General features: G+C 51.1%; 9 protein-coding genes and 1 non-coding gene across 10 annotated transcripts; 6 read left to right on the top strand and 4 right to left on the bottom strand.

The window, feature by feature from the left end:
- Positions 1–249: 249 nt before the first annotated feature.
- Positions 250–5,254, top strand: STEHIDRAFT_120539 (uncharacterized protein). The gene is made up of 9 exons (XM_007302921.1): positions 250–626; positions 732–1,304; positions 1,363–2,091; positions 2,160–3,761; positions 3,823–3,906; positions 3,964–4,461; positions 4,526–4,786; positions 4,849–4,903; positions 5,060–5,254. Exons 1-4 carry the CDS (start codon positions 303–305, stop codon positions 2,571–2,573), a joined length of 2,040 nt encoding a protein of 679 aa, XP_007302983.1. The 5' UTR covers positions 250–302; the 3' UTR covers positions 2,574–3,761; positions 3,823–3,906; positions 3,964–4,461; positions 4,526–4,786; positions 4,849–4,903; positions 5,060–5,254.
- Positions 5,255–5,498: 244 nt separating this feature from the next.
- STEHIDRAFT_95507 (uncharacterized protein) lies at positions 5,499–8,362 on the top strand. Its single transcript, XM_007302922.1, has 11 exons — positions 5,499–5,725; positions 5,962–6,194; positions 6,282–6,541; positions 6,619–6,670; positions 6,728–6,887; positions 6,954–7,247; positions 7,304–7,337; positions 7,396–7,466; positions 7,528–7,604; positions 7,663–7,880; positions 8,037–8,362. The coding sequence occupies exons 2-11, from the start codon at positions 6,010–6,012 to the stop codon at positions 8,168–8,170; spliced, it is 1,485 nt and encodes a 494-aa protein (XP_007302984.1). The 5' UTR covers positions 5,499–5,725; positions 5,962–6,009; the 3' UTR covers positions 8,171–8,362.
- Positions 8,363–9,890: 1,528 nt separating this feature from the next.
- On the top strand, positions 9,891–10,522 carry STEHIDRAFT_54802 (NLI interacting factor; the record flags this gene model as incomplete). The annotated part of the gene is made up of 4 exons (XM_007302289.1): positions 9,891–9,971; positions 10,029–10,145; positions 10,207–10,321; positions 10,386–10,522. 4 exons carry the CDS (start codon positions 9,891–9,893, stop codon positions 10,520–10,522), a joined length of 450 nt encoding a protein of 149 aa, XP_007302351.1.
- A 687-nt stretch (positions 10,523–11,209) lies between these two features.
- STEHIDRAFT_138700 (uncharacterized protein) lies at positions 11,210–13,919 on the bottom strand (the record flags this gene model as incomplete). Its single annotated transcript, XM_007302923.1, has 8 exons — positions 13,197–13,919; positions 13,031–13,144; positions 12,911–12,958; positions 12,811–12,858; positions 12,660–12,749; positions 12,413–12,583; positions 11,581–12,355; positions 11,210–11,223 (listed from the first exon to the last, which is right to left on the bottom strand). The coding sequence occupies exons 1-8, from the start codon at positions 13,905–13,907 to the stop codon at positions 11,210–11,212; spliced, it is 1,971 nt and encodes a 656-aa protein (XP_007302985.1). The 5' UTR covers positions 13,908–13,919.
- On the bottom strand, positions 11,272–11,355 carry STEHIDRAFT_t122. The gene has a single exon. It is a non-coding gene; the product is annotated as a tRNA-Arg (tRNA).
- A 354-nt stretch (positions 13,920–14,273) lies between the features above and the next one.
- Positions 14,274–15,219, bottom strand: STEHIDRAFT_167669 (uncharacterized protein; the record flags this gene model as incomplete). The annotated part of the gene is made up of 6 exons (XM_007302924.1): positions 14,274–14,472; positions 14,529–14,639; positions 14,690–14,697; positions 14,781–14,905; positions 14,961–15,101; positions 15,162–15,219. 6 exons carry the CDS (start codon positions 15,217–15,219, stop codon positions 14,385–14,387), a joined length of 531 nt encoding a protein of 176 aa, XP_007302986.1. The 3' UTR covers positions 14,274–14,384.
- A 336-nt stretch (positions 15,220–15,555) lies between these two features.
- On the top strand, positions 15,556–17,771 carry STEHIDRAFT_77331 (sugar transporter). Its single transcript, XM_007302401.1, has 10 exons — positions 15,556–15,805; positions 15,878–15,897; positions 15,956–16,063; positions 16,125–16,200; positions 16,255–16,277; positions 16,336–16,557; positions 16,620–17,003; positions 17,064–17,180; positions 17,245–17,385; positions 17,448–17,771. The coding sequence occupies exons 1-10, from the start codon at positions 15,596–15,598 to the stop codon at positions 17,632–17,634; spliced, it is 1,488 nt and encodes a 495-aa protein (XP_007302463.1). The 5' UTR covers positions 15,556–15,595; the 3' UTR covers positions 17,635–17,771.
- A 133-nt stretch (positions 17,772–17,904) lies between these two features.
- Positions 17,905–19,574, top strand: STEHIDRAFT_146389 (vacuolar-sorting protein SNF7). Its single transcript, XM_007302925.1, has 5 exons — positions 17,905–18,213; positions 18,350–18,527; positions 18,634–18,748; positions 18,827–18,941; positions 19,054–19,574. Exons 1-5 carry the CDS (start codon positions 18,033–18,035, stop codon positions 19,122–19,124), a joined length of 660 nt encoding a protein of 219 aa, XP_007302987.1. The 5' UTR covers positions 17,905–18,032; the 3' UTR covers positions 19,125–19,574.
- Positions 19,575–19,661: 87 nt separating this feature from the next.
- Positions 19,662–21,253, bottom strand: STEHIDRAFT_146390 (terpenoid synthase; the record flags this gene model as incomplete). The annotated part of the gene is made up of 5 exons (XM_007302926.1): positions 19,662–20,051; positions 20,121–20,386; positions 20,447–20,543; positions 20,599–20,793; positions 20,871–21,253. The coding sequence occupies 5 exons, from the start codon at positions 21,251–21,253 to the stop codon at positions 19,961–19,963; spliced, it is 1,032 nt and encodes a 343-aa protein (XP_007302988.1). The 3' UTR covers positions 19,662–19,960.
- A 4,348-nt stretch (positions 21,254–25,601) lies between these two features.
- Positions 25,602–27,150, top strand: STEHIDRAFT_167673 (mps one binder kinase activator-like 1). Its single transcript, XM_007302927.1, has 8 exons — positions 25,602–25,627; positions 25,691–25,778; positions 25,894–25,966; positions 26,036–26,103; positions 26,190–26,215; positions 26,296–26,549; positions 26,656–26,702; positions 26,767–27,150. Exons 1-8 carry the CDS (start codon positions 25,608–25,610, stop codon positions 26,845–26,847), a joined length of 657 nt encoding a protein of 218 aa, XP_007302989.1. The 5' UTR covers positions 25,602–25,607; the 3' UTR covers positions 26,848–27,150.
- Positions 27,151–27,496: the final 346 nt, after the last annotated feature.

Raw genomic sequence — 27,496 nt, forward strand, 5'->3', positions numbered from 1 at the left:
TGAGTCTCGTCCGCGCTTGTGCGAACCTGGAACCCCCTGGCCAGGGATTTTTGAACTCTACTCTGGCCCAAAGACGATGGTCCAGAGTGGACAGCCGACTTGGGGCAGCTAGAGTGATGGCGATGGACGAAAAGGAGGCGTCGAGAGCAGAGCGCGTCGCTTCCCACATCCGTCCATCCATCTTCTCCCTACAAAACACCGTCCCTTTTCTCACCTGGGCCACTCCACTTCCTCCAACGGTTCTTCCCCCATCACTTCCCTTCTCTTCATTTACAGCTTCCTGAACCTGACCTCGGAACGGGATGCCCATGGCGACCATCCGCGCACGCTCCCCGGCCACCATCTCGCCCGCTAAGAAGCCAAAAATTGACTCTACTGTCCTCGAACAGCAGCAGCGGGCTAAAAGCGATGAGGCCACTGAGAGACATCAGGACCATATCTCGCTTTTTACGCCCAACCTTTTCGACCCGTCGAACATACACCGGTTGAACAATTACTATCACGCGTCTGAGCCCTATAAGTATGCGCTCGTCGAGAAACTCTTTCAGGACGATCTCCTGAAGAACGTGGTCGACGAGTGTCTGAGCGAGTTGCATTTCACGGAGAGGGAGACGGATATCTATAAGGTGAGCCTAGTTGCTCGCGCCCCAGTGTTAGGAAAATTTCTTCGTTGGGCAGACCACTTACTCTACTCCCTCATTGATCGATCTTTGCCTTTCTTTTTCTTGTAGGTCAACCAAACGGGCGACCTGGCCTCGTTGAACTACCTCTCGCAAGATCAAATCGCACTCCTGCCAAACCTCCTCAAGCTTCGCGATGCTCTGTACTCTCCTACTTTCCGTACCTTCATGCGCACCGTCACTGGCTGTGGACCGCTCTCGGGCGTCAAACAGGATATGTCGATCAATACGTACAAGAAAGGCTGTCATCTTCTCAACCACGACGACGTCATCGGCACTCGCCGTGTATCCTACATTCTCTATATGCCTCTCCCGCACTACCAGCTGTGGCAGAAGGAGTGGGGAGGCGCGCTCGAGCTTTATCCCGTCAAGATGAGTGAGGAGGGCGTCTTGGAGCCCGAGCCTGTGCCGACGAAGTCCATTCCGCCGAGCTGGAACCAGTTTATATTTTTCGAAGTGCAGCCGGGCAAGAGTTTCCATTCGGTGGAGGAGGTCGTTGTCGGTGAAGGCGAGGATGGCAGACAGAGGCTTTCGATCTCGGGTTGGTTCCATGCGGCACAGGAAGATGAGGATGGATATAGTCCGGAACCGGAACCGGAAGTAAAGAGTTCACGAGATCAACTTGTATGTACTCCTGTTGAAACTACAATTTCCCAAAAATCTGAAGTACGCGTTTGACCAGGCCTCTACCTCCACCTCTTTCCAATCGTATACGGAAGAGCCCCCATTGCCGGACGCCGCCCTCTCCGCCGACGATATCTCCTTCCTCTCCGAATTCCTGAACCCCGTCTATCTCCAACCCCGCACCATGAAAGCCCTCTCCGCCCGCTTCGTCCAAGAATCCTCTCTCGAACTGCACGACTTCCTCTCCGTCCCCATCGCCTCCACCCTCTCCCCCGGTCTCCGCTCCCTAGACGCCCAACAAGGTCTCGGCCCCAACCGTCCTTATCCCATTCCTCCCCACACAGCCGGTACCGGCCAAGGCTCCGGCTGGACGCTCAAAGGCCCACCACACAAATGGCGCTACTGCGTGCTCGAGAGCCCGCGAACGGAGGGTCCGGTCGAGGCGGCACTGCCGTTAGCGGTGCAGACACCGGAGAAGATCGTGAGGTCGTTGCAGGATCAGTTGTTTGGCTCGGAGGCGTTCAGGAGGTGGCTTGCGGTCGTGAGTAGGTTGAGCCCGATGAGGTATGCGGTTGAGGCGAGGAGGTTTTGTCCGGGGTTGGGATATACGTTGGCGACGAGCGAAGAGAATGAGGCGAGGTTGGATGTTGTGCTTGGGTTGACGCCGCAGGTTGAGGAGCAGGAGAGTGATGCGGAGAAGAAGAAGAAGAATCAGAACGGGAAGAGGAGGATAGAGGAGGAGGAGCCGACGAGGGGGTGGCAGATGGGGGAGTGGGGTGGCTGGGAGGTACGGAATTTACGCTGCTTCGTCCTTGTTTGGATACATGAAGCTGATTATATCTTTGTATTCTGTAGTGTTATATGGCTCCTCATGACGAGGAGGACGACCCGGCTGTTTACAGGTCGGGCCCGAGCCGTAAGGCGGCCAAGGCCGAACCTTCATCGCAAAAAACGAACGGTGCGAACGGCAGTGGCGCCAGCAACAGCAGCGGCGCCGAACACGGCGAAGAGAACGGAATGCATGATTCAGATGAAGACGCTGAAGGTGAGAGCGATGACGAAGTTCAGGCCGATGAAGAGGAAGAGGAGGAGGACGGGACTTTACTTACCGTGCAGCCTGGATTTAACCGTTTGCTGCTCGTGTTGAGGGACGAGAGGGTGATGCGCTTCGTTAAGTATGTCAGTGCGGCCGCGGAGGGCTCGCGCTGGGATGTGTGCGGCGAGTATGAGGTTGGCATGGTCGAGGAGGACGATGAAGATGATAATTAAGATGCCGATTATTTCGAGTATCTATCCCTGCGTTATGATAACATTCTTGTAGCTCTTGCTGTCTACTATATTCTTGTTGCTTCGGCCGCATGCTTCGGGTGTTTGTGAGAGTAGATATAATTGGTAATAGAAAATCAAAATACAGCATGATCACGATTTACACCATGAACATTACAGCCCAAAGAACGGCACAACATCGGTCAACCCCCTCAAAGCATCCAACAGCTCCTCGTCCTCAGCCGACATAACCTTCAAATCCTTCTTCCCGACAAATGGCAACTCATCAGGCTCACACACCGTGCCTTCCTCCGGAAGCGTCCCATTCACGAAATACGCCCTCACGGCCTTGGCCGTACAAATCGAAGGAGCCGCCAACGAACAATGCCCATGCGAGTGCTGCTCCAACAACCCAGCACCAACGTACCGCTCCTTCACCCTCAACGCATCGCTGAGCGGACAGACGGGATCGTACGTCGGGTTGATGATGAGGATCGGGTTGGACGTGTTCGCAGCGAGAGGGTCCGTATAGCGCCATTTCGACTTGATCTTCCATTCTAAGCACTGGAGCTTATGGACCGCCCAGATTGGCGCTGCAAAAGGTGACTTGGAGGTGAGGTTGCGGTAGTGAATCTCCATGTCGCCTGGGTTTTCGGATTGTGGACCGGCGTCGCCACATGCGATCGCGTAGAAGGCTTCGGTCTCCGCTTCCCAAGGTTCGGTCCCGGGACTGCACTCGCACTCGTAGGAAACGGTGCCGTTGACGATGGCCTCGAGCGCGGTTGCGTTGTGCGTCTCGATGGCGTGGAGTTCGTTTGCGAGGGGTGCGAACATGGTGAGAGGTTTGTAGAGAGCGCGGAAGAATCGGTGGTGCATGACGTCTTTCGTGATGAGTGCTGGGCCGGAGGGAGCGAATGGGACGGGGACGGGGGCGTCCATGAGAGAGACGAAGATATTGTCGATGCGAGCTTTGACTTCCTTGACGCTGGGTTCGTAGAGCGGGCATTTGGTAGGGCCGGCTAGGTAGCAGTACTCGTAGAAGGATTTCACGACGGTATCTGTGTCGTCCATATTGGTGGCCCAGGTGCCTTTAGCGTACTCCTCGCCGTCGTAAACACCGTCGATGATCACCCGGCCGACTTTGTCAGGATACATGGCGGAGAAGTATTGTCCCAGGACTGTACCGTAGCTCTGTGTGTGCGCCCTCAAAAATAAGCACTTTATCGAGGAGCGGGTTACGAGTATGACCTACAAAACCCCAATAAAGCATCTTATCCTGACCCAACTTTTCCATAATTTTGACCATATCCGTCGCAACGTACGGTGTGTTCATGAACTATCCAGAGAAATAATATAAGAATGAGCTATGTTACAGGATGAATCGTTAACTTACTCGTCCTGGACCCCATTCCGTCGCTGTGCCACCCAACTCCTCCTTTCCGTTCCCGCCCAGACTACGCTTACAGACCTCACCCACGACGGTCTCACGACTGCGAGCCAGGCCAAGGGAGTTGACAGTAGGCTCCATGAGCGTAAAAAGCGACTGCAGCGACCATTGCTTGTACTGCGTCTCCGATTCGAAACACTGCGCCGAAGGCGTTGTGGCGCCCGTCCCTCGAGGATCGAAACCGAGAAGGTCAAACTCTGGACCAACAATCTTCGCGATATCGTCACCCGCGCGTTTGAGCAGGCTTGTTCCGGAACCACCGGGACCTCCTGGGTTTAGAAAGATGGTGCCTTTGTGGTTAGCGGTGTCATTTCCCGGTAGGAGAAGGAGGGCGATCTCTGTCCTTGGGCCTTCGGGAGTGGTATAGTCGAGGGGGAGGCTGATGCGTGCACATTTGTACTTCCCGAGACAGTCGGTCCAGGTGATATTCTCCGAGGGTTTGAGCTGCGTGGTGGTAAGGTGATGAGTACATGACGCCACAGTAGATGAAGACAATCTTGATACATGCCTTGTACCAGTCAAAACCCTCGCTTGACAAGGGTGAGGACTGACTCGGGATGAACGAGTCCTCCTCAGAGTTATGATAAGGTCTCCAGAATGCCAGATACAGCGTAAGCGTGACAACGAATACTAGCCAGCCTGAGCGACGTCCTGAGCGAGTTGGATGTGGCTGCTCCCCCAAAACAGGGTGTGCCTTCTTGTCCTCGAAGGGGTTCGACATGACGAAGGAGTGCTGGGAGGAAGTCACAGGGGAGCTTGATGGATACTACTGTACACCCAATGACGAAATTAGACAGCCATGCGCCAGGAACAACGTTCAAAGTAATTCACATTGCTGCCGGTACGCTGGCCCAGTTTTTACGTGGTCAGCTTGCTGCAGGGAGGACTGTAAGAGGCTTCAATCTCAAATGAGCGACACCAACAAATCCTTGAGATTCAGCCTGGTCGCATCAAATCCAGCTGTCTCGAACTGCGTTTCAAAGCTTCAAGCTTCAAGTTCGAACGGAAACCAAACGGAACCCATGAGATATCGTTCACTCACAACACTGACTCTCCCCACCAGAGCGGGAGATTTTGTAACTTTTTCGAGATGCTTTGTAGGAAAGCTTTTCGAGGTTTCAATAGATGCACTGGTCCGGCTGCGACTTTGCGACTTGGTCGATTTCTAGTACTGCTCGACCGGTCGATAATGAACGGAGAACGATTGAACCGCCAACCAGCCGGACTTCCACTGGTCGATCCCGGGCCGCCTCCCCACGGAAAATCCCTCGAAAAGTCCGTGTTGGAAGTCGGACCGGAACTTCCGCAACCTCCAGTCGTTATACGTGCTCCCCGCAATAAAGTGACAGTGCTTTCGAAATGTCCGCCATTTCTTACCCCCTTTCCTCCTCTTCTTCTCTCCTTGGATTATACGGATCATATCTCCAGAGCGCACTGGAGTCCCCTGGGCATGTCGCGTCTCGCTAGTATGGGATTTGGACTCTTACGTTCTCGCCACGCCGATGGCTTTTTGGGTCGTGCTTCCTTCATTGAGTCTCGGTCACCGGGTCTGGTCGTCCTGCAGAAGAGAGGCCTTGGGAGTTTTCGACCAAAGGGTGGCCTTAGCAAGGGTAGAGATTATAGAACGCTCAACCGGTCCTCTGGACGGGTCGTACGACTACTCGCTATAGGATTAACGGCGTCTGCAGCGTCGTTACTTGGTCTCTTGGTGAGTAACTTCATTCAATCATGTTGCTCGTGTGAGATAGAAGGCAATGGTGCATGCGTGTAGGATAGTCGATACTCGCCATCTGTGAAAAGTCGGTTCTTGTAGAGGCAATGAAGCTTGTCTTTAGGCCCATTAAGCAATATTGTAGAGACTTGAACCTCGAACATTCTCAGAGCCTCGAGAGCCTCCTCGACTGCCAGCCTGGAGTTTTGATGCTTACACCTTCCTACATACAGGCCTTTCTTCACCCAATTCATCTCGACGACGAAAACTCCCACTCAAGGATGAACTCCGACGCACCCCAAGAACCTAAGGGGCGCCTTGTCTCCTGGGCTGAGCTTTCCGAGCACAATACTCGAAAGTCGGTCTGGGTCTTGATTGATGGAGAGGTGTACGACGCTACGGAGATAGTGGACATCCACCCAGGTGGTGTTGGTCCTTTGATGAAACAGGCTGGACAGGACGCGACGTGAGCTACTCTACTTACACCGCACCTCTTCTCCCTTCATATCGGTCTTGGTCTCTCTCACACCGAGAACTTGACCATTTTAAATAGCAAGGCATTCAAGCCCATCCACCCACCGGGCACATTAGCCATGCTACCGCCAGGAGCTCATATTGGTTCCATCGACCCCACAACAGTACCTAAGGACTTGACCGGTCCCTCAGAAGAAGACATCCGAATAGCGGAGGCTAGAGCAACATTGCCACCACCAAGCGCAGTGTTAAATCTGGCCGAGATGGAAGAACTCGCGAAGGGTGTTCTTACGTCTACTGCCTGGGGATACTACCGGTCTGCTGGTGATGATGAGAATAGTTGAGTGCCCCTATATCGGTCGACCACAGTCGTATGTGGCGTAGACAGTTGTTGACGATTACTATTCTAAATGTAGCTTTCTGGGAGAACCGTAATGCGTTCAAAAGGTTCTGGTTCCGGCCACGGGTGTAGGTCTTCTCCCATTTATAACACCGGCTGTGATATCGACCTCATAATTTGGTTAGACTCAACAAGATTTCACGCGTCTCAACATCCACGACTATGCTCGGCTTACCGACTACTCTGCCCATTTTGATTGCGCCCGCAGCTCTGGCACGCCTAGGCCATCCGGATGGTGAAATGAACCTCACACGAGCGGCTGGTGCGGAGGGAATTCTCCAGGGCGTACGTACTCAAACATGGTTTCGTATCACCGTTCAGTCTAAGCTCAACCAACTCTCGATTCAATAGATCAGTAGCAATTCCTCCTGTTCGCTCTCGGAGATCACATCTGTCCTTCTCCCAACTCAGCCCCTAATATTTCAACTCTACGTCAACCGTGATCGTTCAGCTACCGTCGAACATCTTCAGAAAGTCCGTCAAGCTGTTGGCCCCAGCGCTGCAAGCGCCTTCAAGGCATTGTTCGTCACAGTTGATGCTGCCGTGGCTGGTAAAAGGGAGCTAGATCAAAGAGCGAAAGGCGATTTTTCGGGGCCTGCGATGGGTGGAAAAGACAATGAGGGCGCAGGAGCTGGTGTGGCATTGGTGAGTTGGTGGCCCAGGTTGTGAACGTCTGCCTAACTGATATTGCGGACGAACAGGCTATTAGTGGGTATCAGGATCCGGATGTTTGCTGTGAGTTCTATGAGACACTTTGTTCTGTTTGTCCCTGCTCATATCCGCTCAATCACAGGGGACGACATTCCGTGGATACAGAAACACTGGGGTCTCCCTCTAGTTCTTAAAGGCATCCAATGTGTTGAGGTAAGGCCCTAATATACATCCGTACTCTAGTGCTGACGCGACTTCTCTTATTTCATGATAGGATGCGGAGATAGCCTACGACAAGTATAATGTTCAGGGTATCGTGCTCTCAAACCACGGTGGTAGAGAGTTAGACTAGTAAGAGCTTTTTCTAGCGGATATCATTTACCGTAAGTTATTGACATCCACCACCTAGCTCGCCAGCGCCCATCACCGTGCTGCACGAGCTGCGGCAACGTCGACCTGACATTCTGGACGATCCGAAATTCGAGGTGTACATTGACGGTGGCGTCACACGCGGGACGGATGTGTTGAAAGCTCTCTGTCTCGGCGCACGCGGTGTAGGACTCGGTCGAGCGTTCTTGTACGCAAATGCATTGTACGGGGAAGAGGGATGCCGGCGTGTCGTGCAAAGTCAGTCCTATTCTTTTCCTGCGTCGTTCCAGTGGCACCATTCCATTTTTATTCCATCTTTGCCATATGATCCGGTGAGCTGGCAATGGGTGCTAACCTCTTTTACTTGTTTGTTTGTTTGTTTGCTTGTTGGGGATTGGGGTTCCCGTTGCACAGTCCTGCGCGAAGAAATTGTAACAGGGATGCAGTTGATGGGTGTCACAAGCTTGGACCAGCTGAGGCCCGAACTTGTGAAGTACGCGGGTGATTCGGATAGGGGCGATTCAGCATGGGCACGTTCGCGGCTTTGAAACAGGATAACAGCGCCTACTTTCGACTCATCAATAAGCTTGAATGTTGTGGGAAAGCTAGCAAAGCTACTCTCGCACATGGGGATTTTTACGCGAGTCCATTGGACTACGCTATGGTCAGCGTTATCGAGAGATCTTCTTCTTCTGCTTCTGCTTAGGAGAGAGCGTGGGGCGCGGTGGATAAACTCGTGGAGGGGGCATGTACATAGCGATCTATAATCTATCGATGTCGATGAACGTTGTCGGGATGGGGTCCAATGTACAAGTCCATTCCGTCGAATATTCAAGTGATTTACGGTGAATTTAAAGACACTGTTCAGTGAACGGGCGGCAGGCAGAGAGAACACGTTGTTTGGCCGTTTCCTTGTGCTTGCTGTGATCGGACGATTGACATTTGGAGAGGACGCGGATTACGAATTGGACATTGGGTCACGTTGCAGACGCGCTTCTAGCTTTCCTCCGTACATACCCCTCAGCTCTCCTCCGCACTGGCTTTTCCCCTTGCTCGCCGTCGTCGCTAGCGACGATGAACTCGCTAAGCTATCTTTCTCGTCAGTTCGACGTCCTCGCCTCGGCAAAAACGCCGCCGTCGACACCGAGCTCAGAGCATCCGCCTCTTAAGATCTACAGCCTCCCCAACTCTCCGAAACATACCCCAGTCCCCAGCCCGTCCTCATCAGCCGAAGATCTCACCCGTCTCCACAATGAATCCCAAGGCTCTCGCAAAGATCGCATACGCAAGGGATCTCCTACTGCTTGGTCGCTGAAAGCACTCGTTGCTCCCCCACCAGTACCCCGTCGTACCCTTACCTCGCCGGCACGGATCCCCACACCGTCTTCCAAGGCGGGCACTTCGTCTTCGTCAACGGCTTCGTCATCTGAAACTTCCGCTTCCACCTCTTCACCGTCAACTTCATCGTCTCCAGTGGCCATGCCTTCACTTCAGCCATCACCTACTGTATTGCCACGACGACCAAAGCGATCTTCATCTATTCGAGCCAAGTCTCAGATACAGCGCCAGAGCCTATTCCATCGAATATTTTTCGTGAGGGTTATTTTGCTGCTTTGGAATAGCATATGCGCGGCAGCCGCCTCCGTGAAGGTTAGAATTAGAGCATGGCATGGTGATGGTCTGCGGGGAGGCCGGACTGCGCGAGGTGCACACGTCAGAGGAGGTGCGGACGGCGGTGACCCCAACGAGACCGAGAAGGAGAGTGAAGGCGAGGGTGAGGGAGATGAAGAGAAACAACCATTGATCATGATGCAACATGTGAACGACCCTTCACCGACAACAAACTCGTCGGTACCAAATTCGGGGCCACCTCACCCGCCACCCACAATACGCTCGCAAACAGACTCAACACTTGTCGAAGGTTTACCAGTTGCTGCACACTCGGATTCGCCCTTTCATTCAAACTCTCAGACTCTACTGCCACATCCGCTTGCATCTTCCCTGTTTCCCTTTTCACAGTCACAACAGTCCACAACACCTTCTCGTACACCTACTCCGACATCAATATCCCTTAACCCTGGCCTCCCCGCCACTCGTAAGACCACTCCCTTTCACATGCAGAAGACACTGGTCCTTGACCTTGACGAAACCCTCATACATTCCACCTCTCGTCCCTTGTATAATGCCTCCGGTTCTGGCGGGCTTCTCGGCGGGCTGGGACTGAGTGGGTTAGGATTGGGGAACAGCAGAAGAGCGAGCAAGAGCCACATGGTCGAGGTCGTCCTCGGAGGGCGTAGCACGTGTTATCACGTCTACAAAAGGCCTTATGTAGATTACTTCTTGAGAAAGGTGCGCCGAGCCGTGCTCTGACTTTGATTAGGTTGGCTAACGAATCCACATCTACAGGTGTCAGCTTGGTACACTCTGGTCATCTTCACTGCCTCGATGCAGGAGTACGCTGATCCGGTCATTGACTGGTTGGATGCCGGGCGTGGTATCCTCGGGCGTCGGTTCTTTCGAGAGGTGTGTATCCTGTGGCAGAGAGTCACGAGTGGCCCATGCTGACCATCGGATGGTACACCAGTCCTGTACGCTCATGCCAAACGGCTCGTACACGAAGGACTTGTCCATTATAGAGCAAGATCTTTCAAGAGTCTGTCTTATAGACAATTCTCCCGTTTGCTATGTCGTCAATGAAAGTAAGTGCAGCTACCCAGTAGCTAATCGGGCACAAAGCTAATGATGTCCGTTCATTCCGTGCAGCTAATGGAATCCCAATCGAAGGCTGGACGCATGACCCACACGACGAGGCATTACTCGATCTCCTACCCGTGCTCGACTCGCTGCGGTTTACAAGCGACGTACGACACGTCCTAGGCATCCGGGGCTTCACCTCATAGCACTTTCCTTGCTCGGCACGCAGACTCTTCTCGGTTTGTGCAATCGTTTGCCCTAGAGAACCCGTTTTTGTCTTGTTATTTGTTCGCTTTACGGACCTCGTTTTCATCTGTTTTTATATTATTCTGGTTCTTCTTCTGTCGTATCCTTGAAATCTTTTGTTATTCTGTTTCCAGCCCATTGTCACATATATTCGGTCCTCTTCCTCATGGTTCTTGCTTCTGGGATACTCAAGGTCCGTTTCTGTAGTCGTGAAGATAGTTGTTCCTTTGCAAGTCGATCGTCACCGTCCGCGCTCCCTCTCCCGTCAATACTTCCTTTCCTCATCCCATCTACCGACTTGATCCCGCACTCTTTCTATCCTCACCCGCTCCTTCCCACCCTCGCCTATCCTTGCCCCCTCATCTCCATCACTTTCAACATCAGCGAAATCTCCATCATACACATCATCTTACAATATTCTACCTTACATAAACAGACCTGCCAGTCAATCAACCAACCAACCAAACCAATACAAACCTTTGTTGTCTCGCCATCTTTTGGACTTGCGCTATGATGCAATTTTCGTCTGCGATTATGAGCCTACATAGTGATATTTGCTCTCCCCGTCTCAGTACTTCTACCCTTATGTCACCTGCAATTTCAACATTGCAATCTGTGCGCAAAGTTTTGAGGTCTTTATCTGCAATCTACTTGATAGTCCCTATTCAAAGCAAAACAAGTGGTCAGCTACACAAAACAAGTTACCAACTACCCCCGGCGAGACTCGAACTCGCAACCTCCAGATGCCTATAATGGTAGAAGTCTGACGTCATAACCATTAGACAACGAGGGCTCTGTTGTCTTTTCCTTTGCATGACTATAACGATGTGGACCTCAAAGAGGTGGAAGGCCCCCAAAGGTATGGCCCCATCCACAATATTTTGCTTTCCTGCTGATCGCGGCCGGTAACATATGTTACACCCAGTCATCACATTACATCCATGCTCAAATGCGACCGCGCAGCAGGCCCGTAGCAAGGAGTTGGGTGAAGACAGCTCCGTTCACCGGGAATACCCACCCTTGTACTTCGGCCCCCTGTCGTCTCGTCTACTACCGCTGTACCCACCGCTATACCCACCGTCACGATGGCCATAACGATCCCGATCTGCTCGCTCATACTCTCTGTCCCAATCCCTCCTTCTCTCCTTATCGCTCTCCCTGTCTCTCCTGTTGTCCCTATAGTACCCACGCTCGTCATCTCGATGATCATCGTACTTCCGCTTACTCGACGAAGAAGACGATGCGCCCCGTATCTTCAATTCGCCATCACCCTGCAGCCGCTCTACAAGGCTTGGCTTCCTCGACCGTCCTTCGTCCACATTCCTGCCATAGTCGCGCCCACGGCTCGAAGAGGATGAATCCGCCTGTTTCTGCCCAAAGTTGCCGAATGTCATCTTCTTTGCAGGTGCCGGGCCTTGCACAAATCCTCCAAATCCACCACCACCGCTCTTGCTGCGATCGCGAGGGCCTGAAGGTGCAGAAGGTGGTACGCCTCGACTCCTAGCGTTCCTAGGGTTGCCAAACCAGTCGTCACCTTCGTCTTCCTCGAGTTCCTGTGCACGCTGCGCCAGTCGGGCTCTGTTCTTGTCCTTCGCTTGTCTGCCAACGTTGTTAGGAGCGTTAGAGTCCCAGCGGTCCGGAATGGTGGTGTCGTTCTCCCAATCTCGAAGTTCGCGTCTATGGCGCTCGATCTGTGCGGGTGAGTCGGAGAAAGGCCCAGAAAGTGTGTTGTAGGAGCTGAACGCGGACGGCTCTATGGGGAAGTCGGGTGGATGTCGAAGGACCTCGCAGTCCTGAAAGATAACTAATATAAGTAACGACAGGAGAGGGGCAGAAGGGGAAAGGCTCACATCGCCTAGATGATTAGCGCTTCCACAATTGTAACACCAATCATCTCCCGCGATGTACCCTTCGCCACCCTGGCCGAGTCCTAGTGCTCGCATCTCTTCTCGCTGTCTCAAGATATCGTTTCGCTCGTTGTCGGTGACATAGACATATTGGCGCCACAAAGTTGGACATTCCTACATAAAATCGAACGCAAGGGGATAAATGACATTGAGCGATCACCGTGTATATGCACATAGCGGGGCTACCTACTTGTGTAGTATGGTTTTGCGACCCACAACGATCACAATCATGATATTTGTCCGCAGCCATGGAGTGTGCAATTGCGCGATTTGGACAATCCTGGAGCGCAAGTCCTGCCGTAAGCGGGTGGTAAGAAGATGGGCAAATTTCCACCGCTCACCCTGTTCAAATGCCCCTTCATATTACACGTGAAGCAAACTTTGCTAACCTGCAAAATGGACCATGAGATTTACCAGAAAGAAGAGAGATCCTTCACTGACCGGGCAGCCATAAGTTGAATGCTCGTCACGAGCCCCGCACGTCAAACACTGGTCAAAGAGTAACGAGATCAGCGCTGCTCAACTAGCGTGCAAATAGTGTGGCGCTGACGGGACACGCACAATTTGTGTTCGACACTCCCAAGTCTTGTGATCGTTCTTGACACCGCACTTCTTACATACGAAGCTCGTCGGCTTAGAGTCCTCGGCCTTCTGTTCATCAAAATATCGCTGTGCCTTTTGGCCAGGAGTCAGGTGGAAACCAATATCACAGCAAAGGAGGACTCACTGGACGATCATCGTAGTCAAGATGTTCTATATATGACTCAGTATCCGAGTCTTTTTCGGTGGGAAGAATGATGTCCACAGGTGCCGCAGAGTCGACACCAAAGTCAAGGTCCCATATAGTGACATGAGCAGGCAAAAGCAACTTGGAAGCGTCAGAGTCCGGTTTAGATGGTGCTCCCAAAAGTAATGTGTTTGTGGATGGCCCAGCGGTCTGATTCTCATCGACCCGAGGAACTGCGATAGGTTTTGTGTCGATAAAGAATAGCTGGTCGTCCGCGATTTCCAAGGCCTGTTCGTCTTCCCCGCTGCGGTGTTTCCTCTCTCTCTTCTTTGAACGACCAGACGCCTCCTCTTCGACTTCCCCTTCTTCTCTTCCACCTTGAGCCTCGCTTCCTTGATTGCCTATCTGCTCCGCTGACGACTTCTTCATCCGTCCCGATGCCTTGTCCTCTCGTTTCTCGTCCCGCCGCCCATCCTTCGCGTCACGCGCCCCGGCGCGTTCAACTCGGCGAGGTGATTCAGTAATAGTAGTCTTGCGCGATTTAGAAGCTTTACGCGATTTTTCCCTCTTGGACCGTGACTTGGACTTGTTCGGTGAGAGAGTATCAGGTTCCGGTAACGGTAGTTCATTGTCGGAATCGTCGATCGTGATTGGTTCGGGGGGCGGTGAATTGGTAAGGTCAATTATTTCAACACTGGTAGAAGTAGCCATAATGGCAGCAGTATACGTGTGGCGGGCACGTATGACTCTGAGCGTGAAGGGAGAGGAGATGGTGGAAGATGAGCGAAAGGTTGAGATGCGCGAAGTCCGAGCTTGGGCCAATGCGTCGGTAATCCGCTTTGAAATACCGAAGGCAGTTGGGCCACACGCTGCGCCACACAATTAGCCATTCATGCTCCTCGTAAATGTGTCTCTTCGTTAAGGAAATGCGTATTTCAGTTTGCTTAATTTATTGCTCTACGGCGGTGAGCTTTCGAGCCTTAGATGAGTACTCAGACCATGTTATTGATATTTCTGGTGAGAAGGGAAACGTAACATCTAATCCGCCACTTCAGACACAACCCGTAGCATTGTACAAAACTGATATTCAAATAACATATATTCAACTGAGCCCACAAAAAACAGCATGGAGCATGTGAAAGCACACACAGAGGATATAAACATTGCTTCTGTAGAAGGGCCGGGGCCTTATGAAGCTTTTGAATCCTTCTCGATTTTCGTGGCATGCTTTCCATAGTAATAAGTCTTCCGACTCACACCCACGAACCAGGCAATCCTGTGAAGCATACAGTAAATGTAACGGTCAAGATGTCTGATAGTGGCCACACTTACCTCATCCCCAGTAGGAAGACAACAAAGCTGATGTTGCCATGGGTCATTGGATTCCAAGAGGCAAAGTCATACTTGAGATCATCCGGCAAGCCTATGAAGCTCGCCATGATGCTAACAAAATGTCAGCGCAGTCAGCTACACAACTAAGCGGGAACACTCACTGAGTTACCTACAAGGTCGTTCATGGCATGTGGATGAGTCCACAAAGAGCGCAGTCAAGCTAGTAAACCCTCTTCTAAATGGTTAACTCACATCTGCAACAGCCATGGCAAATAGACTTGCACCGATGATACGTTCTTGTGCCTTTGGATTGTCTGGAAGAGCATCTTTCACAGCTCGGAAGCCCAAGGACTCGAGGAGCCCCAGGAGCATGTAACCTGCGAGAAACCGGTTATGTCCGACCAAATTTGATGCGAAGGCTGTTAAACCCACAGTTTACTAGCTGAAATATGGCCATAGTGGAGCGGGCGTCGAGGATACTAGGTACTGGCGCAGATGAAGGTATAAGCTGATGGTGGAACCATCGAACTCCCGGGAAGAACCAAGTCAAGAAAGCGGGGGCGACTGTCGATACTGTTCGACGAACAGAAACGTCAATAAATTCTTAGAAGGGACGAAAGTGAAAAAACACACCTGGTTCCAACCAAAGGAATAGGGCGCCGTACGCGCCTGGCAATACGTTGGGGGCCATGGTAGTTCAAGAGGTAAAGTCGTATGATACGGTCGCGGACACGGAACTATCACCACGTGAGAGTGTTTACCTTGCCCAAGATGCCGGCGCTCTAATGGCATGACATCACGCGCGCCAGGTTTCCGAGTCTGTTGTTCACGAACTTTAACCCGGGAAGTCCTTGCTAACACTCTTGAGCCGCCAACGAGCTGCCCTTGTGACTATCCACCCGGGCAGCAATATGCAGATACGTCGGAGTTACTCTCATGGATAGTCGTGGTCGGAGTCTCGAGTACCTTTTAAACTCGAGTCGTCCAGCCAGTCGCCAACTCTTCTCCCCAGCGAACTAGTACCCATCTGATACTGCGGCATTATTCTCACTTTGTGAAGCACTGGCATGTCTCCACAAGCCGAGCAGATAACCCCGGAGCGAGAGGCCGATGTCGAAGAAAAACGTTCTCCTTCGCCCTCAGTGAAGCAAGTCATCGATGACGATCCTGATGCAGAGTTTGGTGGGTATGAGGAGAGGAGGAAACTGGAGAGAAAGCTACTTTGGAAGCTCGATCTAAGGATGTTCATCCTTGTGATTGTCTACATCCTCAACTATGTATGTGGTCGATACATCCGTTCTCGTTTTTGGAAGAGAACAACTAACTGTGAGTCGTATTCGTGAATTTAGATAGATCGCAACAATGCGGCGTGCGTTAAGCCCTTATAATCTTAACCGTTTCTTCAATAATTTAATTATGCCGTATAGTGCCGCGAGGTTGAAGGGGCTCGAGTCCGACCTTCACCTGAAGGGTACAGAGTTTGCCACCTTGCTGTCTATCCTATATGTCGGCTATATTCTATGTCAGATACCTTCGTACGTCCCCGATATGTACTCTCTTCCTCATTCGCATCCTAATTACCATCTTCAACGATAGCAACATGTTTCTTAACTGGACAGGAAGGCCATCCATCTACCTGCCCTGTTGCATGATGATATGGGGAATGATATCTGTACGCTTGGTCCATGTCATCCTTGTCCAAACTATTTGCTCAGTCGTTTTAAAGTGCTTGACAGGAGTCACAACGAAGTATGTCGTAGATATATCAAATATATCAAACAAGTATCGTCTCTCATTCTCCATTTAGCTTCGTTGGTGCGCTTCTTACTCGGTTCTTCCTTGGTTTCGTCGAGGCCGCATTTTTCCCGGGCGCTCTATTTCTGCTTTCGAAATGGTATACAAAACAAGAGCTGGGAGTACGCACAGCTATTCTCTATAGCGGCAATATCATCAGTAATGCTTTTGGATCTCTCATGGCAAGCGGAATCCTGAGCAGAATGCAAGGTGCCCTGGGTCACGCTGCTTGGAGGTCAGCCCTCCTATTATCATGTGTCCCACTCTTCTAAATTTCCTTGATTATCCGTCCCATAGATGGCTCTTTTACATCGAAGGCGCGCTCACAATTTTCTTCGCCATCTGCGCCATCTTCATTCTCCCAGACTTCCCAACGACGACAAGATGGCTTAGCCCGCTCGAACGATCCTTGGCCCTCAAGCGCATGGCATCTGACTATGCAGGTATTGGTGACCAGGGAGAGACGGAGCACGAAGGTCATGGTTACGGATTGAGGCTTGCGATGACAGATTGGAAAGTCTATTGGCTCGCCTTGACTATGACAAGCAACGTCGTTGGCCTGTCCTTCAACGCCTTCTTCCCGACATTGAGCGCGACAATGGGTTTTGGGACGACTATAACACTGGTGCTGTGCGCGCCTCCGTTCATTGTAGCGGCTGTGGCAGCTTTGCTGCTGTCGAGGTGCGCCGAAACACCGGTCTACTCTTTACCAGGCACTCAGCTTAACAGTATTTTTTAAAGACATTCGGATAAGACAGGGGAGCGGTTCTGGCACATCAGTGGTTCGCTCGCCCTAGGGATCCTGGGATTTATCATCGCCATCGCCACCATGAACACCGCCGCACGATACGTTTCACTGTGAGTCATTCGAATCCTAGTCGTTCGATTGCTGCGCCCATTTCCTTATTGACTCGAATGATAGGTTTTTGATGGCACAGTCTTACGCGGGTTTCGTGTGTTTCTACGCCTGGCTGAGCAACTCGTTTCCGCGACCTCCATCGAAGCGCGCTGTGGCACTTGCGTTCATCAACGCGTTCTCGCAACTTGGAAACGTCGCTGGATCGTGAGTACCATTGTCTCGCTCTCCTGAAAAACTACAACCTCACGTCTCCTTGTTTCGCAAAGTTATGTTTGGCCTACCGGATGGGGACCAACATACCGCAATTCGTACGCGATATGCATCGCGTGCTTCGGTCTGACTATCGTGATGCTCTGGATATATCGGATGTATTTGAGCCACTTGAACAAGAAGCTGGAGGAAGAGGAATTGGAGAAGGGGATCACAGAGAAAGGCTTTAGGTACCTACTCTAATCACGGGTGGTACCAGGCAACATAACGATCCTCTATATACTCAGTCCTTCCATGTACGGTTCAATTATTCTGAAAAGAGATGGAAATCATGTACGCACTATTATTCGGCGAAGCAAAAACTAAGAATTGTGCTGAAGGAGGCTGAAGGAGGCTAAAGTGTGGCGCTGTGTCACTGGATAAAGTACTGTACGCGACCGTGAGAGTTATTAGCCATATCCGACTATCTCTATGCAGACCTGCGTCACCGGATTTGGCTTGCTCGCCCGAACACTCACAGACTCACGCTGCGGCACACAAAGCATTGACTCTTTCTGATTCATATAACTTGGCCTTACTCTCGCCCAGCTTCGTACAACCTCCCTGTGCTTTCACACCCTAATTATCCCTCGGGACTGGAAATGATGGCCTCTTTCATGAGCTACTTCGGTGGGAGACGCGATCCCAAGCAGTCAGCCCGAGATGCCATCGTCACGCTTCGGGAGCAGCTGCATATGATTGAGAAGAAGGAGGACTACCTACAGAAGAAGATCGATGAGGAGCTCAAGCGAGCAAAGACCAACGCCACTTCGAACAAGACCGGTAAGTGTTGTATTCCTCGCCACAAGCCCTACACCCCGTATACATGTCCGTCGCCTTGCACTCTGTATTACGGACGAATAGTTCTATATGGTAACCATCTTTATACAAAGGTGCTGACTGAACTACCACACGACAGCTGCGACAGCGGCATTGCGACGGAAGAAGATGCACGAGACCGAGCTGGATAAGCTGTCTGGTACGCGACTGCAACTTGAGACCCAGATCAACACCCTGGAGTCGGCAAACATCAATGCGGAGACGATGCAGGCCATGAAGAAGGGATCGGACGCTCTCAAGAGCATACATCGCGGCATGTGCGTAATACATTGCAACCAATATATAGCAGCCTTTCACTCACGATATTATTGTCAATTCGGTCGCGCTACGTTCAACTACATACAACACCTTCATCGATGATAGGAATATGGATACTGTGGATGCGACCATGAACGAGATCAATACTCAACGCGAATTGGCAAACGAAATTTCAGACGCAATTTCCAACCCTGCATTCGCTGGTCTCGAAGTCGACGAGGTATTTGTTCATTCATCTATCAACATATCTCCGCTCTCCTGTTATCTATGCATACCCATTGAACTGCCTTCTATACAGGATGAGTTGAAGGCGGAACTGGCGGAGCTGGAACAGGAGGATCTCAACGAGCGCCTCATGGGTGCAGATCATGTACCAGTGCATCAACCAGCAGGAGCAACCAGAATATCAGAAAGTACGTTTTCAAGTGTGCCAAACATTTTCTTTTCCTTCCGTACTCCGCGCATTCATCTTGATCAGAATTACCTTCATACGTCGACGTACTGAGACTGACTTGTCTTTTCCAGCTCCTGCAAGAACACAAGAAGAGGAAGAAGAAGCAGAGCTCAAAGAGCTCCAAGCAGCACTTGCCATGTAACGCCGTAGGCCTGCTGCCACCGTCCTGCGTTACATGGTCTCTGCTTTCCGTCAAGTTTGGTCTCTGCTGAGACTTGAAAGCTTGATGGTATATAGCCTCCGCGCGTCCGCTTTGGGTAGAAGTCCAGGGGCTTTGTTCCCCTCCTGTCGTAGTATCTCTGGTCCGATATCCCACTGTACTTAATCTATCGTTTTGTTCCTCTCTTCACTGTTATACTATCTCCATTCATTGTCAGCGCACGAGACCGCAACGTCATGTTACCCACCTTTGTCTATCGATCAACGTGGTCTTTATCCCTGGCAACTTCCAACCCGTATACTACAGTCCACCCATCTCGACGTCGGGCAACCGGGTGACGGTTCTTCTTTCTCGTTCTACCCTTCCATTTCCATATGTCTATACGACCCCTCTCATCCGGTTGTTTTACTTCGGTTTTTGTTCGAATACTGGTTTCCGTTCCATCCGCCCGACGAATATCACACGAATTCGTTCAATAATGCAAAGGTGTGATTGGGTAGTCAATTGTCCAAAAAAGGTCAACACGTATAAGTTATCACGGCTCGATCGGTAGCGCTCTGAACCAAATAAATCGCGGAGATGTTCGGGGAATGAAAATGGTAGTAGGAACGAATATAGATACAAAACATGGGCATAGTCTGGAGATAGTGGACCTATTGATACAGAGTTCGTGTGAAAGCGGAGAACGAAAAGAAAGATATAAATAAGAAAAAGTCCAAGTTCCGAGTCGTGCTAGTATGTGGCGAACATGAAAAGGGCCAGATTTGGAAGGAAGTAGTCGGTGATGGGCGACCAGGGCATGCTATTCCGAGACCCAATCAATTCTGGCTCTTCATCTTGGGCTCCGGGCGAGGCCTGAGAATCACCACGCGGGTATTCTCGATCTCCTCCCGTTTCTCCCTGAAGTACCTGTAACGATCAAAGCCAACAAATGTTAGAAGGGCAGGAGACCCCAGAGCTGTGGCTGTCAATGCTTACCTAGGCGTCTCGAACGACCAGGAAAGATTCCCGCGGGGCCAGTGGCGGACAGCATCGACGTAACGACGAACGTCAGCATCTACGGACGGTCCGAAAGATCGAAGGGCAGCTTGGTTGTCGAGGAAGAGGTCCATCAGGGCCTTGTACTGCTCGCCGACATAGTCGCTCGCATCCTGCATGGTCAGACCATGCATCTCCGTGAGTACAGTCATGATGTTGTTGCCTTCGAGGCCCTTGGCTTGTTCCATGTCGTAAGAGTAGATATCCTGTTAGCGTGACAATTAGTCGATGAGTGTGAGCCATGGCATACAGCAGGCAAGGCTTACATTGGCCCAGCAGACCATATCTACCGCCGCGAGGTTGAGCGCAGAGAAATTGGGATCATTGACGACCTCATCGGGCAGGTCAATACCAAGGATGTATCTTTGTGAAGATCAGATATCAGGTCGTCGGGTTGGACGGTAACGCGCAGACTTACGGGATAAGAGCGAAACAGGTAAGGACGGCGCTGTTGTTACGGCGGAGCTCGATGTAAGACTCGATGTCAAGGACTTCGCCGCGCTCTCGGAGCCCCGCCTCCTCGACGACAGATGCTATGTAGTCCCTACACATGTGCACGAGCCGACGGAAGGTATGAGGCTTGACGCCGGTAGAAACCACGCGGGCTCGGAGGCTAGACAGAACAGGTAGGGCGTCAGTCGATCGGGACAGAATAGCCTATCAAGTTTGCGCGGATCTGAATGAACGTACTCTCTCGTCATCTGCGCGACTTTGGAGCCGTCATCCCATTCGGGATCTTGAAGTACCTGGAGAAAGATGCGGCCTGTGGCCCAAGCACCATCTGCGGTCTGCTCGTCACTGATCTCGTCGAGGACGAAGAGGAGGTTGATGAAGTCGCAGCATGTGCGGAACTGTTCGTAGCCGGCGTAGGGGTAGGCATGAGAGCAGAGGAGCTCGCTCTGACCCTGCGTGAAGAAAGCACGGCGCTCCTCGTCGGAGAAGACGCGATAGCTGTTGACCCAGTCTCTAGACTCAGTACAGGCACGCTTCCAGTGTGGATTAGTGGCGTCCGGGAACGCGGAGGACAACGCGAAAAGGTCAGGGAGGATGAACTGTCTGATGATAGCAGGCATGGTGGAGGATAGTAATGAACTTGAGAGTGTAAGTGAGGAGTAGTTGCTTGTAGAGTGGATTGGATGCTGAGGGAAGGGTAGACGATGTCTCGCTCTCTTTTATAACTGGTACAGCTCACCCTCTGACTCTGCAAAGATCATGTCAGTAGTCCCTGAATGTACCGCTGGACTTAGGGCTGCGAGATCCCAAACAATCACATTTTTCCAGTGGCATACCGAGCGGCTCAGTTTCCGGACCATCATACAAGAGGGGAAGCAATTATGGAGCGGCTCAATCGCTCGAAACGCCGGGGAAAGCTCTCGGTATGGCCGAAAAGGGCAGTGTATAACTACCTGAGACTCCCGTAAAATATGAGTCCAGACATGGAGATACTGGGCCTCCTCCTGGTTGTAATCGTTTGAGGTATTGAAACATTTATTCGACTAGCCGAGACGCACCCATCCGTTAGAAAGACCAAAGATTCCCTGAGTTCGGTGGAGGGCGAGCTATGTGGAATCGGGGATGTGGCGGCGGCTTCTAGTGAACCAGAGCGCTTAAGAAAATACCTGTCGACGAACAAAGGCATGTTGCGGGCCTCTAAAAACTGATAGCCGCCCATGATGCCATGTATGTTACCGGCACTGAATGAAGCAAGAATGGACGACTTATCTTTGGCTTCGCTGCCGATGTGATACCGGAAATCTGGCGTTGATCTAAACATCGCGATGGATTGTTTGAAGCGGCAAGTATTGATGCGTATCCCGGGTTCCTTGAGCCCCTGGAACTGTAAGAATATTGCTAAGCATGTTGAATCGGTCAGTCGAATTATGACAGGCTAACCATACGCACTAAGTGTTATCGTTGAGTAAGTCAATTATACCCTTTCGATTCTTCATTCACAAGTCTACGCCATATTGGCTCACAGAAAGTGGTCATTGACGGTTAACTGTTTGTAGATGCATCCATCTAGAGATCCTTCCTATGCTTCAGGAACTGTTTGAGTGAGAGCTACTAGATGATAGACACAGAAACCCAAGCGGAGGCGGTTCCCTCGTGAAAAATTGTCGGACCATCGATATCTTCACTCGTGCACCGCCACTCATCGACCAGAGCTGTGAGCTTGCCTGTGTGGTGAAGACGCTAGTGACGATTTGTGCACCGAGAACAAAAGATTCCCTTCAGAGAGGAGTGCTCGATGTACCGCTTTTTACTAAGGGCCGCAAGCCAATAATCGTTCATACTGCGATTAAAATACAGAATTGATGCAATTCCATGGAATACCTGTCTGCACTAGTAGTCGCCACAGATTTGGAGTTCGTCAATCTTTAGATTCCAATGTTTGAACAATTGGATAGCCCAGGGGCCTTAAGGATGCCGGTTTTTGAGAGCAGACCTTGGGCTGTAGGAGTTTTACGTGTCCATCAGCGCAGAGCACTAGTACGCGGAAGGAAAGATACGAAGTACGGCTTTCACCCTGTAGAGTTCACTGGCCTCCTCGAAGACCGTACCATCTTATCTTCCGGAAGAAAGGGTACGTCCTACACGTGAGTGAACTTGACTGGCTCACAATGCAGCAGGTAGGCGTAACTCGACCGTTCCGACTCCTCGGCGCAGGTTCCAGCGAACTGTCGATACCTTGAACACCAACGAGCGCTGGCGGTCCATGGCAGACAGCTGAAACGAATTTTTCCGGATTGGTAGAACTACAACCGCATATCAACGTCGGCTGTTCGACTAAGTTAGGCAAGTTGAAAGACGAAACCAACCTTGCTGGCCGGATTCACGCCTTCGGGTTCTTTGCATCCGCAAGTAGCGACATAGACTTCGGGTCAGTGAGGAGCTTCACACTTTCATCGTCTTCGTACGCCTACCAGAGACAATTATTTCACAGTTATTCAAGATCATTGACACCTACAGTTCTGATATTTACCTATACAGATCCCGCATCTAAGTACAGGGGGGTTTGACCCGCCGGTGCCGCAACATCGATATTGAAATCCGGAATGGGAATGTAGTACGGATGGGCAGCTTCAGGGAGGCAATTTCAGCACGACACCAATGAAGTGTAAGACACGGCCGCACTGTGGAACGTAAATCTGAGACACTAAAAGTTTCGCGTTCGGTGAGGATCTCATTGCAGAAAGTGAACACAAAGAGCGTGCGCTTGGTCGTGGCGATGCAATCTTCAAACTAGACGCTGGAAAAGTCGAACATTGTTGAATCCTGCGGGCGGTGATGTACGTCGAGAGCAGTGAAGCTCAAGGATGCTTGGATGTCTTTGAAGCGCGTATTTCTTCGGCTCGAGGTGGGTCAATGCGCTTATACGCTCTGTAAGCCGGGTCTTTCGGCGGTTCGCTGGGTCCTTCGTGCATCTGAAGCTGGGAGGTATAGACTCCCATAAGGTCTCGCAGGGATAGTGGACGGAAGGAAGGAAGATATTATTTGAAAGACCAACGCGGGTCACCGGTTAGAGACAACGCGAAACCAAAGCCGGAGCAGACATGACGTCATAACTCACACCAAACTCGGGGTGGCGTATAGTAGATCAATTGTGGCCCACCACCCTCAGGAAGAATGTTACGATAATATCTCATCTTATGTTGACAGACTCGGAGGAACCACGTCTTTAGCAAGAACCACCCGTTCTCTCGAGCGGCTAATATTAGCCAAAATTTCATTCTCTTTTTAGTAAATCGCTCTAGGGCGCTTGAGAAACATAGAAGACATCACAGCACCGCACAGCATCTTTAGGCCTCGTAGATAGCGTTTACGCGAAGTCCGGTGCACGAGATATATCTCCTTCTAACAGAGCATGTCATGTCAAGGAATGTTGAAGAGACCTTCTCCCGACATTGCTCGTGAAGCGCATCGTATCGCCATGAACTTTTGAGCACTGGTTCATATGTGAGCGGTTCAAACCCACAAAAGCGAAACTCTCAAGAGTTTTGACCAGCGCTGTCCGAGGCGCGTCAAGCATAATTCTGCGCACGATGTACTCTATCCTTTCGCAGATCTCCCGCGAGACACGGTCTCCGGACGGCTTCTAGTTACAGCTTGAGTTCGACGTTGAAAGCCGAAGAATGACCCGGTCTGTCAAAGTCGGGACAACTCAGGACCTGTCAAGTTATGGGTTCCCAGCCTCCGTCACGCATCAGCAAACTATGCCTCTCGGGGAACAATGTACAACCTGAGGCCGCAACGTTGAAATCAGTTTATACTCATCGGCGTGGATGAATCTTGGCGCGGTCATCAGGAACTTGAACGTACCACTCGAAGCGTCGCCGGAAGCGATGACTAGCGCTCGCATTATGATTTACCATCAGTAGGAACAGTTAGGAACGTCCTCTTTCTTTTCCGAGTGTCCGTTCCTCGGTGGATTTCAGACCGAGCATGATGAGGGCGCATGTCCAAGATCCGTCGAGGTCCGCGGAGGATGATGACCCGCTGATGGTCCATGTGCGGACTATGTTATTTCAAAAACCACACAATAGAGGAGCTCCAGAATATATATCAGGAATAGTGCCTATTTGCAGAGATAAACTGATGATCATACACGGCTGGCATCCACTGCATGTATTCAAGTAGGCTACCTTACATACAGTCCAGTGCATGAAGCTGAGATACGACGCACCACAAAGAAAGTCGAAGAGAATTGGGCTTGCCCAGGGCGCCATACCTTGCACAGCGGTGAGCAAAGACGTTATGAGCGGGACGCCCTAGAGATTCTCAGGCTGGAAAGGAGTGACCACGGGCTCAGGTAAAGAGCAACCCGTATTCTTTGGGAAAAGAGATGGTCGGTATCTTCATTCATGTCGGGAGTATGAGGTTGACTGCAGGCTTCTATGTGATGGCGCATAGTATTAGGACATCGTAGGGACGAGAGCCGCTTCAAGAAACAACAGTTTCACAGGTACTAGTAGGAGGATCGGTATGCCGCGGACTCGGACTCCATGTCCGCTGTGGAGCACCTTGACACTGACACGATGCATGTTTCTAAAAGCAGTGAAAGGAATGACCATACATGTTGGAGTGTCGCACAGCTACGTACAATGAGGGCGAGTGCTCGCTCGCCCTCGTTAACTATATGACACGCTGTTGGCGGCCCCAAGTGCAAGAGTGGCCATGGTCAGCAAGTCTGAAAATTGAGGCGAATTTTCGAGAGATGACCCAGAGATGTAGAATGACTTCATACAAGGATGAAAAGACTTACTGTATGGTCGAAATGCTGAGTAGGGGTGTCGAAGTTCACCGTCACGGAAAGACTCGGATGAAGTGAGGACTTTATAGGTTCCCACGGGTCCACGTGAACAGGATCCAGTTGCAGTAAGTACGGCATCATAACTTGATCATAATCTCTTCTCCACGCCCGCCACCATGTCTTCATTCTTCGGCCTGTAAGAACCCTATGTTTTGTGCATCACCGAAAGCCGACTTACATTCTGCCCTGACTTACACAGAGGAAAGACTCGCACGTTCAAGCCCCGCAGAGATGTGCCGGAGGGTACGAAGCAGTACCAACTGAGGAAGTACGCGGAGGCCACTCTGGTCAGTCTCCGTTTGACCGAGATTTCACCTGGACTCATCTTTGTCTGCAACTATAATTCTCTCGGGCGTGATTGGGCGTTTGCATTGGTTGTCAATTGTGTCGGGACTTCGCTAGGGCTCGGGAAACTTGCGGTTAGCCGTGAAGCTGCCTGATGGCGAGGATCTTAACGAGTGGTTAGCTGTTCACGGTGCGTAGTCTCACTTCTCTTCGTCGATATCGGCCTGATGATTTTATATTGTCCTCGTGCTGATGGTAGCCGTTGATTTTTTTAACCACCTGAACATGCTGTACGGCACTGTGACCGAGTTCTGCACACCACAAGAGGTAAGATCGCGCATAGCGACCACTTCTCCTTTTCCTTCACTCTTACTTTTGACGTATATTGATATTTTGTTATAAATTTAATAAAGTGCCCTATAATGTCCGCTGGCCCGCGGTTAGTCTGCTGTGCACTTGCCACCACTCCATCATGTCCAATTATCCATTGATCACTCCTCCCTGTCATCCTTCATCCAGGTACGAATATCTTTGGGAAGACGGTGTCAAGTTCAAACGGCCAACCAAACTTCCTGCCCCAGAATACGTCGACGCACTCATGAACTGGGCTCAAAGTATCCTCGATGACGAGTCTACCTTCCCGAACAAAATTGGGGTCCCTTTTCCAAGAAACTTCAGGGACACTGTCAGAACGATTGTGAGGAGGTTATTCAGGGTTTATGCCCATATATATAGCAATCATTTCGATCAAATTTGTGCTTTGGGCATTGAAGGTATGTTTTTGGACATCGATCATCAACGCAGCTGCTCTGCTCGCCTAGCCTTACTATGGTCTTATTTGTTCCTATCGCTGTCCTCGACTGATGTGGTATTTTACAGCACATCTGAATACAAGCTATCGTCACTTCTTCCTCTTCATCAATGAGGTAAGTCTGTCCCGATCTTTCACCTTCACCTTCACCCACGCCACCTCATCGTCATTTCCTACAGTTCGATCTCGTAGATAAGAAAGAGCTCGCACCACTCGACGAATTGAACCAGGCGATTCTTGACGAGGAGAAGGGTCGGTGACCGTCTCGTCCTCGGTCTTTCCTCTTCGTTCCTCTCGCCACCTTTTTGGAAATCTCTTTCCCTCATCGCATTCGCCGTTCAACGTTCAGGTCTCGCATTAAACCCCTGTTTACGCCACTCATATCAGGGGTGCAAACTTTTTCCCTCTCGCATGACACGAAACCCAGATGTACAACCATTGTACATTACAAGGACGATACCCGGCCGTTCGTCGGAACTGATACGCCACTCGATCCCTTTCAATCCGCTGTGCTTTCGAATCATCTATTTTCCATACGAACATGACGAAATGCAATCTTTTCGCCCTTGCTTCTCTCCCGCGCCGTAGGAGAATTGCGGTTCCCCATGTTCGGTTACCTCGGAAAGTATCATGTCACCCAGTCAGAATTCTCGTGGTGTTCTCCTCCCTCTTCCATTCAGGTTCATAGACGTCATAAATCTCTGCTCCGCACTGCTCCAACCTCATCATTGACCCTGGTGTTGTACACAAGCGAGTGCCACAGTAAAGTCGAGGGCGACAGCTTCGGGTAGACTGCAGGCTGGCGCGCTGCCAGCTGCTTCAAATCTATATTGACAATTGTTTAGCTGACTTTTCCAAGGGCGCTGGACCATCGGACTGTTTTGAACCATTTAGCGAGTGCCACATAGC

This window comes from Stereum hirsutum (assembly GCF_000264905.1).
Source record: "Stereum hirsutum FP-91666 SS1 unplaced genomic scaffold STEHIscaffold_5, whole genome shotgun sequence".
Taxonomy (NCBI): Eukaryota; Fungi; Basidiomycota; class Agaricomycetes; order Russulales; family Stereaceae; genus Stereum; species Stereum hirsutum.